General features: G+C 40.6%; 3 protein-coding genes across 3 annotated transcripts; all 3 read right to left on the bottom strand.

The window, feature by feature from the left end:
- Positions 1-3,141: 3,141 nt before the first annotated feature.
- Positions 3,142-4,447, bottom strand: LOC135587900 (uncharacterized). The gene has a single exon (XM_065079749.1). The coding sequence runs from the start codon at positions 4,364-4,366 to the stop codon at positions 3,425-3,427; it is 942 nt and encodes a 313-aa protein (XP_064935821.1). The 5' UTR covers positions 4,367-4,447; the 3' UTR covers positions 3,142-3,424.
- A 1,821-nt stretch (positions 4,448-6,268) lies between these two features.
- On the bottom strand, positions 6,269-8,568 carry LOC103995086 (protein NRT1/ PTR FAMILY 5.8). Its single transcript, XM_009415588.3, has 5 exons — positions 8,458-8,568; positions 8,220-8,259; positions 7,900-8,117; positions 7,333-7,817; positions 6,269-7,255 (listed from the first exon to the last, which is right to left on the bottom strand). Exons 1-5 carry the CDS (start codon positions 8,485-8,487, stop codon positions 6,436-6,438), a joined length of 1,593 nt encoding a protein of 530 aa, XP_009413863.2. The 5' UTR covers positions 8,488-8,568; the 3' UTR covers positions 6,269-6,435.
- Positions 8,569-11,776: 3,208 nt separating this feature from the next.
- On the bottom strand, positions 11,777-13,663 carry LOC103995087 (trimethyltridecatetraene synthase). The gene is made up of 2 exons (XM_009415591.3): positions 12,692-13,663; positions 11,777-12,603 (listed from the first exon to the last, which is right to left on the bottom strand). The coding sequence occupies exons 1-2, from the start codon at positions 13,610-13,612 to the stop codon at positions 11,974-11,976; spliced, it is 1,551 nt and encodes a 516-aa protein (XP_009413866.2). The 5' UTR covers positions 13,613-13,663; the 3' UTR covers positions 11,777-11,973.
- Between the last annotated feature and the right edge of the window lie 415 nt (positions 13,664-14,078).

The raw sequence follows: 14,078 nt of genomic DNA, 5'->3' as shown, positions 1-14,078 counted from the left end.
GGCAGATTTCATCCATCCTGATTTTTCTTTGAATGACATATCTTGCTTGTTGATTCCATTCTTCTTAAGCCTGGCACTCATTCAAATTATCTCAAATGATTTCAGTTATTGTGCTAGTTGGACAACCTACTATCCCTTCTAGTCCCCACCAACACCCTAACAAATTTTGGTCGGGGTAGAAAACTCATTGCCAAGGACTAAACGATAAATAAAAGAATGCTAAAGAATAAGAAGTTTGTATATATTGCATCCAAACTCAATAAATCCCTACTTGCTAAATTTCAGAAAGTGAGATGGTTTCTTAAGTTCTATACATGATAATTTGATCTTGTTAGTTCTCAAAACGTGTCCACTCTGTAAACATTAAATACCATACTAGAAACATAAAGGTAAACAAGAACTCGAGTCTAGCAGAAACAAGGACTTGAAGAAAATTTGAATACACATACAGATTAAGAAATCATAGTCAAGGTCCAAATCAATGTCCACCTATGCAAAATCTGATGCATATAACTTGATGAATTTCTTCTTAATCCAGTAGAAATAAGAACTTGGAGAAAATTTGGACACAATAGCGAGGGCTCATATCAACATCCATGTATGCAAGTCCGATGCATACAACTTGATTGATTTCCTCTAAGTCCAATGGCTAAGAATAACTTGTGCGAATTGCAAAATAAATCTGGAAAATATTGTTGAAATATATGTTTCAGAATTGTAAAACTGAGCATAATGAAACAATTAAAAAGGTTTAGAAGGCCCAGACAAATAAAAAATGCTGAAGAAGGATATAAAAAGTGATACAAGCCAAAAGAAAATTTGAAAAATGGAAAAAATGATGTTGCTAAGTCATAAAGGAAAAAGGTACTGGAGATAGGCTTCCAGGTCCCACTCAAGTGCATTTCTTAACTTCATCACAAAATCTTTTCTGATCATTGGTATTAGGGTTGCTGGGGTTGGACCATTGTCCACTGTCATATTGATACATAAAACTATTTGGCTTTAGTAATTTATATTAACTAAGCTAATGGATTCCTGATTTCACTATGTCAATAATCATACCAATTTAGCATCCAATAGGTGTAAAATATTGACAGAGGGCAGCAGACGTACCTAAAAGAAATCATCCAGTTCACATTTCATATATCATATATCTCATAACACTTTATCAAAACCCTCCACCCTACGCAGATGAAGAGGCAGTAGATTGAATTTTCCTATGTCTGTTGAACAGAATACAGTTTGGATTGTGAAATCTCAAGAGACGATAAAACATTGTGTAGAATAGATGTGTAAACTGGCTAGATCTAGATCTTTACAATCTGTTTGTACTGACAAATCCAATGATGAGTTTGGAAGAGAACAAGGAAGGTTATATAATTTAAAGACCATCTTTGGTGAAAGAAACATGAAAAAAGTAACAAAAGAATATAATTGAGTTTTTCTTTAATAATCTTTCTTTCTCAACACCACGAGTGAAAAAAAAAATTCTCTTGTTATTATCCAAAATGGAAACAAGAAACCTTTTTATAACATTCTCTTCTCTCTTCGCTTGCTTCACTCTTTTTGGCTTTTCCTTTTTACATCTTGCACATGAAAACTCAGAACAGAAAAATGGAAAGATTAGGTACCATTCTAATGTAAGGTGTATGTTGGCCAAAAAGAAAATTCGCCATAAAAAAGATAAAGATATTCTTTGAAAATGTAAAATGTGAGAGATATACTAGTCTCATGTCTTGCATTCATTTGAAATTATAACTACATAGCTGAGCCTCCAGACTTGGAAAGGCAATGACGACAACAAGTTATAGTGCCAAATTATTTGGGGTCACTTCATGTGCAGACTTGGTCAGAAATGTGACTAAATCTGCCTTTATTTGATTCAGAGTAACCAATATGCAAGAGAATCACAGAGGTTCTTATTATTGGGTTGTTCATCAAGCAACATTTCAATGTCAACTTTTGGGCAATCATTCCAACATCACTTGAAAAAAAACAGTAGAAGGCTTAAAATTTGGACGACAAAAGACAAAAGCAACAAGATGACTGCTTTAGATAGCAAAATGTCACAAGCCATGTTCAAGAAAGAGAAATAACTAGCACTAAATGACAGAGCAGGTTCGACTCAATTGTTTAGATGCTTCATATAAAGAAATTTCAAAACCAAGATATTTTGGGTGCTCATCCCAATCAATTTACTTGGAAGTATGTCATGAGAAAATTAGATCTATCTATCCAAGCTCAAATCCTCCCATTGTAATTCTTGACATAACTTTGATAACACAACCTCCCAATTGACTTCAAAATAGTTCATTAAGTTCAAATAAAAAAAAATTCTTTTCTAGCCAAGAGATATTTAAATCTAAGTTACCTAACTTAAGTAACATAAATATGTAATAAAATACAGGAACGACAATTTTAAAATCAACTTTAACTACCAAAAGAGCCCTGAAAAGTCAGTCCTGACACTCAAATGTGAAATAGTGCTCGAGGTTTATACACGTCGACAATGTGGAAAGAGTCGAAGAAAAAGAGTAAATTTTATTTTTAAAACCAAAACAAGCTCACTATACATACATTGTTCTTTCTAAATAAAAAGATAGCAGCCTCACAATATTGGAAAAATGATTGCATACTGACAAACCTAAAAAGACTTTAATAGAAATTATAGATAAAGATTTAAGTACTCTGAACTTAACTAAACATATGACTTTTTATAGATTTCAATGACCACAAAAGATTCATGTAGCTGGTCCCAAATAATTAGGACTTACGATTTTATTGTTGTTGGTTGCATACTGACAAAAGGGGGTTGTTGTAACCAAGCCAGGGTGATTATTTACCAAACTTTGAGGTATGAAGTTTTCAAAATCTCTTTGATTGGCCAACTACTTGATAAAAATTTTCAAACTAACATCAAAGCCTGCAACAAAAAAAACTGAAATACAGAACATTTTTGCTTGTTTAAGAACTGAGAACACAACAAAGTTATTTCCACGTAAATTTAAGAATGCAAAAACCTAGTAATTTCTCAATACTAATTACTAGCCCAAAGTTATCATCCGATCTTGACATTGATCTATTTAAGATAAATGTAAAATGTGCACAGAGAGCTCCATGAATCAGTGGGCTACAAGTGGATGATACAAAAGAAATTAGCAAGACAAGTACTACAATTCTCTCCATCTCGTTCTAATACAACCAAAGATGATAGATAATAACAGACAAGAACTATATTCCGTCGGGTTTACACAGAACCAACAAATACTAGATCATATAAAAGACAAACCTTTAAATGGATATCATATAATTAAATGAATAGCAGTAAATTCTTTTGCAACTAAGGGGTTCACCCTGACCACCAACTGGTATACTGCAAGATCCAACTTTTCTCTTCCTAAACATAACTGTTTTCACTTACTCATCAATGAGACCCATTGGCACTCTCAATTTCGACCACTGGCAACACAACATCTTGATGCTGCTTGGTTTGTTTCGTCTCTGCTGCCTCAATTTCTTCTTCTTCATCTGAATCCAATGTGAAATTGGAAGGGGAAGCATCTGTCATTTGCAACTCCTTGCTCAAGGGTCTGTAACCAGCATTGCCGCCCGTCCTCCCGGCTAAGACCCCGTACGCTACCGCCCCCACCAGCATGAGGAAGGCAAGGTGGCAATTGAACTGGAGTGTAGCGATCGCCCTGCCCCGGTGGTAATCCTCGTGGGTCTTGCACTTGATGGTGTAGTTGGTGGCGCTCCTCTCGTGGACGGAGCACCCGTGGGCGATGAGATTGGTGAAGAAGGAGAACCCCATCTGGATGAGCCAGGTGCCATGGAAGGCGAGGCCGGCCGCACGGGCGACGCAGGGGGCGGGGGATCGGGGGCGAGCGATGGCGAGCAGGGTGGAGATGGCGCAGACGAGGATGGGCACGAGGAGGAGATCGAAGTAGCGGTTCTCGACGCCGTCAAGGTCCTTTCGGCGGAAGTGGAAGAGGAGGAACTCCTGACCGAAGGAGAAGAGGAGGACGAGATCGAGGAGGGATGAAGGAAAGGGATTGACGAGTAGAGAACTGGAGGGGAGGGAAAGGAGGCCGGCGAGGGAGTAGAGGAGGAAGGGAGCAGCGGCGGTGAGGGAGGAGAGGGGGAGGGAGGGGCCAAGGGGATCGGCGGCGGACTCGGCTGAGGAAAGGGAGGAGACGAGGGAAGAGAGGAGGGAGAGGGAGGAGAGGAGGAGCGCGGAAATGAAGCGAAGGCGGAGGAGGAGGGGAGGGGGGAGGAGGGCCGGGGCGGTAGAGATGGAGAGCGACTCAATGGCGCCCAGGAAGAGGAAGCCGAGGCCGGCTAAGGAGAAGGCGAAGAGGCCCGCCATTTCGGGAACGTTTTCCGGATCCGATGCTGCTATGCGACCACGAGAGAGAGAGAGAGATTGGGGGTGGGGGAAGGGGGGGTTTGAACAGCTCTTTTGGTCAGCAGTCGCGGTCGCGGCCGCCGGAGACAGGAGGAGGAGAACACCAAGGCATATATTTAATTTAATTTAATTTTATTTGTTTTGTTTCATAGTGACTAACACATGGGTACTGAAATAATTAATTAACTTTAATCAGGGATGCTTTGGGCTTCACCTTATAGTAAATATCTCAGTTTGATTGATCTTATATATATATATAAGACAATCTAAAATCTTATGCAATGCATATGAACCAAGATATATATATATATATATATATATATATATATATATATATATATATATATATATATATATATATATATATATATATATATATATATATATATATATATATATATATATATATCCATCATAAAAAAAGATTAATCAAAATTTTATAAGAATAAAATAAAAATATTATATTATATTTTTCGGTTGCATATTATTTATTTAATTTTAGAGAAATTATCTTTCCAATACATATTTTTTACAAGTCCTTGTTATGGACTTTTATCTATATTAAAATATACAATAAAACTCTCTAAAACATTTAGATTTTTAGCAGCTGTATAATGTATCTATTTTTGTCTTTTTCTTTAATGTTTTTATTTTTGTGCACAATTGTTCTTACATGGAGCTTATTATTGAGTTTTTTTACCGTTGATAATCTCTTATTATTTATAATTATTTTTATAATTTTTTAATTATTTATAATCTCTTTAATTTTGATTTTCTTTTTTCCTTTTAGCATTTATGATCATTGCCTACATATTTTATTGATGTAAATCTCCTTGTGTTCTTTGTGGACGATTACCGTCCTCCCAACTTGTGTTTTTATTGTTACCCTTTCATATTTCGTTCTTATTTATTGTCCCTTTGATATTATTGTTAGAGTAGAAGTAAAAAGAAAGGAGGAGAAAAAAAAGAAGGCTAGGAGGAGGAAGAAAGAGACGGGCAAACAAATGATAAGGAAGGAGAGGAGGATATTTATCTTTATTTATAATATAGTAATTTTGATGTACTAAAAATATTTAACATGAAATTATAAATATTAAAAAAGGATTATAAATAGTAATTTTCTTCTTTTACATATTGATTCAAGAGACTTACTTTTCCATCCAACTATTTGTATGAGATTTTATTTTCTAGGCCAAACTCTTTTAATATAGTAAAATATTATAGATAATTGACTTTTTTTAAAAAATTTAATTTAATATAATTAATCTATTTATTAATTGTCTTATATTTTATTTTCGGCTATATGACTTAAATTTGCTTATCAATGAGATTTCTTTGACCGTGTATTATGGAATATTTTAGTAATTAATTTCCCAAAAAATTAGGTTTCATATTATGTATAATTACTCCACTTATGTAATTGAAATTAGTTTATAGACAAGATCATATAATATAAGTTTTATAATATTTCTGTAATCAATGGCCATATGGACATTTCCTGTTCATCAATTTAATTCTACACACGTCACATATGTATTTATAGATTTCACTTTGAGATCGGTGCTGCAGCTTGATTTGCACCTTCTAATGGGTTGATTGGGCCTTTGTTTGGCCCAAACAACAGGATTTGAATCGTCGTCACCTGTCGCCTCGCATCAATATGCGTTCAGATGCGAGTCACAAAGGGTTGGATGGTTGAGATGCGTCGAAGTATCTTCCGAAAAAGCTCAGGTATCGGAACTGCTGGGAAAGGGGTAGATCTGATGACACTTTTCTTTCAGCATCCCAAATTATCCATCGATTTTACAGTTAATACTAACCAGTAGTACTTAACACCATCAAGTGATCTTTGCACAAACTATATCCTGAGATTTTGAACCTTTTGCTTAGAATTAGTACTGCTGACTACTGCAAGTATGAAGACATAGTTTAGGATGTCAAAATGGCCAGCTGACATCGATCAAAGTTCTCAAAAATTCACAGGAACTGTGAAGTTGCTCGGCTAAGGAGCTGCTGATGCTGATAGTGACTCAGTTTTCAGCTGCATTCGGATGATTGTAGTATCTACACAAACATGCAAAGATCAGAAAGCTAATGGAGCTTAACAGAGCCAGGAACCAGTAGTAGTTGTCCAGCCTCCCCTCCCTTGTGTCATCGGAGAACCAGTTATGGTGCTTCCCACTTGTGTTGCTGATCGACTCCAGGACTGAAATCAGAAGAGCACTCAGGAAGCTGCCCACACCAAACACACTCAGGTACAGAGCTATTCCAATTGTTCTCATGGTCGTCGGCACCTCCATGTAGAAGAACTCCTGCATGCCGACGACGGTGAACACGTCGGAGATCCCCAGGAGGACGTACTGAGGCAGCAACCAGAAGATGGTCAGCTGCGAGTCGAGTTGCGACCCCTCTGTCCTTAGAATCCCGATCCTTTTCGATTCTACCACTGCGGCCACGACCATCGCGACCACCGACAGGCACATCCCTATCCCGATCCTCTGCAGCACGTTGATGCCCTTCTCCTGCCGAGTGAGCAGGCGCAGCAAGGGAATGATGAGCTTGTCGTACAGCGGCATGATCAGTATGATCGAGATGGTGATGGCGCTCTGAAGCATCGCCGGAGGGATCGTGATGCCGTCCCCGATGCTGCGTCGCATCATCATGCCTTGCCTCGTGAAGAACGTCACAGGCTGTTGGAAGATGACGGCAAACATGAGGAGCGTCGTCCATATCGGGAGGAGCCTCAGGATCGTTTTCCCCACACCAGGTGCTGCTTCATCCGCAGCGCTGTTGCTTCTACCTGAACTCGTCGAGCAATCAGATCCATCCCTGAGAGGCTTTTCCTGCAACCTGCATAGAAGACGAGCAAGCAAGTTATTCAAACAACAATTTAATGTGCATGCTTTGCAGCTCGAACAGTAGCTCACTCGAGCTCCACTGCATCTCTCGAAGGTAAACCGTGGCTTTTGGACTTGATCTTCGTCACAGCGAGCTTCACTGCTTGGATGATGCTCTCCACAGGCCTGTTGGGGATCTTGAGTTGCTTGTGGACGTAAAACCGAGAGCCGCACAGGAAGCAAGCGACCGAGATCGCCATGGCGCCTGTGGGGATGGCGAAGCCCAGTCCCCAACCCAAGGTGTCCTGGATGTAGGACATGATGGAGTTCCCCAAGAGGCTGCCACTGCAGATGCCGAAGTACCACCACTGGAAGAAGAGGCTCTTCTTGTCGCTCTTCCCTTGCTCTGTGCCACATGGCAGACCATCTTCCAACTCCAATTGATCTGCTCCAAACGCCTGTAAGGATGGGTTGTATCCACCTTGTCCAATGGAGATTAAGTAGAGGGGAAGAAACAGGGAGGAGGTTGGCATCCATGCACACAGTAACGCCCATGAGGTCAATCCCACCAGTCCCTGTGAACGAGGAGAACATGAACAACAACTTGTTCTCTGACAACTTCAGAAAATTGAAGCTGGAATTTGTCGAGAAAATTACGACGATGTAGAGCAAGGATGAGGCCATGATCGTAGAGTAACGATCCCAGTAAGAATCAGCGAGGATCGCGCTTGCGAGAGGAAGCATGGAAGTCACCCCACTCCAAGTGCTCACACTCTTGGCCGCCGAGGAGGTGCTCATCTTCACATGGTCAGTGAGGTAGCTCAGCAAGTTGGAGGCCACACCTTTGTATGCAAACCTCTCCACACTGGCCACCGCTGCATCAAGCAGACTGCTATATCAGAAATCATGGCATCCTTCAACGAGTTAACCATCACAAGAATGCAGAAGATGATGATGAATTCTGAGAGAGATGGTACCTATGATGAGAATACATGACTTGCTAAGGCCTGATGAGCTCTTCTCCGAAGCCATGACAAAAAGAGGATTAGAGATCAGATGCTTCTTCCATCTTCTTATTGTGCAAGATTAGAGAGTTTTGGATGCATTCCCCTTCGAAGCAGAAGTGTAACAAACACTTTCCTTCTACTTCATCAATACCATTAATGCAAGGAAAAAGCTCTAAACCAAAAGGCATGAGTTAAAGAAGGGCTAAACCTCTTGCTTTTGAGTTGGTGGTGTCTCCATAACTCTGACGCAGTGGAGGCAGTGTGAGAGCGAAAGACACTGGCACACCCATCGACATTTCCCTTTGCTATATACTCAGCTTCATCATCAATCCACTTGCGAAAAGTATGGCTATCTTCTTGTCTCGTGGCAAACACTTTCGACATGGTCTGGTCGCAGTGTGTTGCTCCTTTCGATGCATTCTTCATGAGGATTAAAGAGTGATTTTAGAAGGGAAAGATTTCTGGTGACACATTGAGGATGAAAACACAGGTTTAACATTTACAAGGATTAAAGTAAAACATCCTTCTAGTCACTATGAGATTCATCATCACTTTCTCTGTTCCTTTCTGTCTTCCTCATTGTCCATTCATCATCCTAAATGGAGCCATGAAAGCATAGTTTTGCATTAATAACACAAATTTTTTTCTATATTTCTTGTGAACTCACTATTTCGGGACAATCTTGAAGATTCAGAATTCATGAAATCAGCTTCCGACAATTCCCATCGCTCCGGTTATACAAAACATCTGATACACTGCACGAAACAGGTCCAATGGTTATCAGGCAATTGATTGTTCAACAGCAAGCACATCATTCATTCACGTTAAAGTTTGAAAGGCTTCATGACAAGCCCCATTGATGGATACCAGAACTTTTGTAGCGGCACACAAAGCACCTTGTCGGTACAACTTCAACAATGTAGGTCTTACTGGTGATTCTACAGCCCCTTGCCTCTTGACAATGAAGGAGAGCTCAGCTGAGCATCATCGCATTCATGGCATGTAAGAACCACTTGAGCAATCATATCATCCTTTCGTCGATCGATCTTTATTCCAGCGTCTTTTCGTGATTTTCTTTACCAAAAACATGTTCTTGTTTCACCATTGCTCATTTGGTGATATCAAGCGAACTCGGGAGTGGAAGAACAAAACGTACAGTGTCGCAGCATCCCCCTGCAAGTGGATGGCTCTGTGGCACCTCCTTTCAAGTAATGGTGGGGCATTCAGGGGCCAATCTAGTGACAATGAAGACTACAAAGTGGACGATGTCAACATAATATTGTAAAGATGATGGTCATGAAGATGTTCTAATAGACACTCTCCACTGTCTCCCAATTATGCACACAAAGTTTCGAGGAGTCCCTTCGATTAGCAGGCAGCAGATTTCTGCTCTCTGTCTTGTAAAACAACATCTATCCTTATGATGTTTGATCACATTTGGAGTCTGCATTCACTTTGAATCAGTAAGGCAATGACATATGCAGCTATGACAAGAAGACAGATGTATCAAATGGCAGTGTGCGTGTGCCCATCAACTCCAACACAGTGCACAAATCTCGTATCTTCATTCAGGGAACAGTTTCCCTGTTCTGAATTAATCTATGATAAATCAACATGGCTTCAAATCTTCTCTTCGTCCGTTCAATGCCAAATAGAAAGTAATACAAAAAAGATAGAAAAAAGGTCAAATATGGATCATAAAAATGAACCAATAAAGATCTAAAAATGACAGTCAAACGTATCTAAAACTGAAGTTTTGAAATCTGATATTATTAATCAGAGAAAGAAAGAGAAATAAAGACCAGCATCTACAACTTGAGCAACCCTTTTGATGGCAGTCCATTACTGGTAACCCCAAGGAACAATCATTTGGTGATATCATTAAACAAAGAGCGAGTCAGATGAGACAACCTCCTCTTTTTCTAAGGTGGAGAAGAAAGCATTTGGAAGCAAACGCAGGTGCGGTAGTGCCGTTCTGGCTTGGAGAGCATTTGAGACATGGACTGGTGAGAGGGGAAGATGGATACAGATTGAGGAGAAGCCATTGCAAAAGCTTCTTTTATCGAACTTTTGTTGCTTTGCCGAGGTGGACTTCACTCATGGTGGAATCAGCTGGTGTCTCTTTCCCCTGGCCAGGATTATTGTACATGATGATGATGCGGACATTGCTTGTGACAAGTGTGATGCCTACTAGGATAAATTGAACCTTATTTGGCTACGCCTTAATTTGAGTTCGAGACAAATTTGATAGGAAATTACGGATCTCGATCCAATTCTTAAATAGGTAGTCGATAGAATAAAATTATTGAATATCAAAATTAATTATCTTTTGATATATTGTTATTGGAGTGCTAATATTATCTTTTTGTTGCCAAACCACCAATGAATTACTTGTAATTAATTCATTTCTTATTGACTTCTAAGAAATTAATTGCTCCAATTTTGATCTGAGCCAGTTATACTATTTTCAAGAAATCTCATAATTGATCATAACTTTACTAAATTGCATCAAAATTTACTCCAATTCTAAAAGGCAGGCAGGTCTTCTTGATAAGAAATTCTAGATAATTGATGAGAGAAAACAACTTCATTCACATTAGTGCTAACCAAAAAGTTTAACTATGGAAAGAAATGAATTCCTCCAAGAATTATCTTTGATCTATGTGTTACTTTGCTAATGGCTATTTACTCATAGAAATGTATTTGAACTTCAAATACTGGACTTGCTTTTGAATTAAAACCGAACTTACTCTGACTGATAATAACTCTTAAAGTGCAATATTATTATTAGTTGCTTGCTGTTAGCTAAAATATAAATATAGAAATACTATGTAGGGAAAAATAATAATTTCAATTTTGCTATCAAAACAGAGAAAAAAAGATTATTTTTAAGCCTGCTACGAGTAAAAAGAGAGTTTCTGGGACTATTTTAAGTGATTTTTTTGCATAAACCCAGGAAAAATCAATGCAAAGTGATTTTGTTTTACTGAAAAGCTGCTAATACCTTGGGAAAAAGGGTTATTTTAGGGTTTCTTTACTCATTTCTACCCCAGTAAATGAACTCAAATTGATTGAAAAGTTGCTAATACCCCAGTAAAAATCTACTACTTCTGCTGAAGATCCTTATAATTCTCCTACTTCTTCTGTTGTCTCGTATCCTATTCTTATTAATGATGTTTCATCTCCTTTCTTCAGAAAGAATCAGGATATTAGATAAGAAGATCATAATTCGTAATAAATTATTATCATAAAATTTTAAGTTTAGATTAAATTCATATAATTCGTAATAGATTTAATTAATAATAATAATAATAATAAATAAAATAAAAAATTTATTATCATAAAAAAATTTTGGGATGAATTTTGAATCAAACATATTTAGATAAAAAAAATTAATTAATGATTATTATAATTGAACTGAATAAACTCAAGTTTCATCTTAATTAAATGACCTAACCAACCATTTAGGTTGAAAAAATATTTTTGATGATAAATTGATTACTTAACATATTTGCTCATATGGAAAATGCATTAGAAATTTTGCAAGAGTACTTTACTTATCTAAAATTATTACATACATATATATATATATATTTTTAACTCAAGAGTAGAGTTTATTGGACCATAGCAAACTTCCCTTCAACGTACTAATTAACACAACACATACTACTATCATGCAAAAGCTGGAATTTGTGACTTGTTCACCCCCCGAAACACAGCATCATCAGGCGCCGTAGAGATGAGCCGGAAGCTTTGGCTCGACCACGGCCTGGAGCCGCACCTTCCGCGGCGTCGTCAGCCCAAAGATCTCATCCATTTTCAGCTCCTCCGCCGTCATCCCCGGCGGTAGCCTCCATTTGAACCCGTGCAGCAGATTGGCCAGGCTCAGATGCACCATCTTCAGGCCGAGGCTGTTCCCGGGGCACATCCGCCGACCCGCCCCGAACGGCAGCAGCTCGAAGTGGTGTCCCTTCACGTCGATCGGGCTGCCCACGAACCGCTCCGGCCGGAACTCCTCCGGAGCGTCCCACACGGCCGGGTCGCGCCCGATGGCCCACACGTTCACCAGCACCCCCGTCCCGGCGGGGATGTCGTAGCCGTCGACGGTGGTGTGCTCGCGGGAGAGCCGAGGCACGAGCAGGGGCCCCACCGGGTGAATCCTCATGGTCTCCTTGACGATGGCCTCGATGTACGGCAGGCGGTGCACGTCCTCCTCCTCCACCCACCGGCCGCGGCCGATCACCCGGTCCAGCTCCTCGGTTGCCTTGTCGAAGGTCTCGGGTCGTTTGAGGATCTCAGAGACGGCCCATTCAATGGTCACGGTGGAGGTGTCGGTGCCGCCGGCGAACATGTCCTGTTCCGTCAGTCCAAGTGGAACAATATATTACCTAAATCGATCTGCGTAAAGACAACCACAACGGAGACAACGGATATATGCAGACCAGAATGAAGGCCTTGAGGCAATGCCGCTCGAGCTTGACTTCCAGACTGTGATCATCGGCCAACTCCAAGAGCACGTCCACCAGGTCCCTGGGGACGAACGCCTTCCCTTCTCGCCGACGCCGCTCGTTGTGCTCGTCGAGCACGTGCTCCAGGAACCTGTCGAACCTCTTGCCCACCATCTTCATCCTCTTCACATAGCCCTGCAGGTCCAGGAAGTTCAGCCAGGGTATCAAGTCGCCCACGTTGATGACGCCGTTGAGCAGCATCAGCTCCTCCATCATCTCCTTGAACTCCTCCTGCGGGACGATCGCCGCGGGCGCCCCCGACGACACCGACTGCTCCTGCGTGTACTTCCTTCCCAACACGATGCGGCTAATGATGTTGAGGTTGACAGTGAAAATGCGGTCCTTGAGGACGATAGGCGTCTCTGTGGACCTGAAGAGGTCCCGGAGGAGGCCGCGCACCTCCTCCACCCGAATGTATTGGTAGGAGTCCAGCCTCTTGGGGGTGAGGAGCTCCATTATGAGGATCCTGCGTGCCTGCCGCCAGTAGGGGCCGTAAGGCGACCAGCTGATGTTGGAGTGGTTGTAGAAGGTGTACTTGCCGGCGACGGTCTTAGGGCGAGAGACGAAGGAGAGGTCATGGGTCTTGAGGAAGAACTTGGCCATGTCAACGGAGGAGCCGACGACGACCGGGAAGGAGCCGAAGCGGAGGTGCATCAGTGGGCCGTGCTTTTGGGAGAGGGCGGCGAGGGAGCGGTAAGGCAGAGGACCAATGAGGTTGAGGTTGCCAATGACAGGCCACGGCCTCGGCCCAGGTGGGAGGTTGAGTTTGTGGCGGCGGCGGCCGCGGTAGAGGCCTGTGAGGAGTGTGAAAACTAGGACAAGGGCCAAGTATATGGCCGACGATGGTATCTCCATTGGTGACGAGGAGGGAGGAAGAGGAGTTAATTACTTGTTGTTGTGATGGAGCTCATTTAGAGGTTTATATATAGATGGCCAAGCAATAATTTAGACATTATTGGTGATGACGAGCAGTCCTTAGCTGTTTGTCGATATATATGGTGATGACATTGATAATCCTTATATATAAGTATGTATAAAATTTAATTTACAAGGATAATTCTGATGTCTTGTCATCTTTTCTTTTCTTTTCTTTTCTTTTAGTGCTGTTCTGAATATTAAATTTAGTTCCACTGAAACGATGAAAACTACAATAAAAATTAATATATGTATGTAAAATTCATCAGATGAATTTGTCATGAGATTTGTTCAATCTTCAAGCCCTAATTTAGTTGTGATTCATCAAACTACTCCTCAGGAGCATGATAAGAAGATCGGCTAATCTTACTCGGCAAGATATAATTGATTGTTATTTGAAGAATTA

Source organism: Musa acuminata, chromosome BXJ1-8 (assembly GCF_036884655.1).
Source record: "Musa acuminata AAA Group cultivar baxijiao chromosome BXJ1-8, Cavendish_Baxijiao_AAA, whole genome shotgun sequence".
In the NCBI taxonomy this organism is placed as follows: Eukaryota; Viridiplantae; Streptophyta; class Magnoliopsida; order Zingiberales; family Musaceae; genus Musa; species Musa acuminata.
The sequence above is the reverse complement of the archived record's forward strand: the minus strand, read 5'-3'. Positions and strand labels throughout refer to the sequence as shown.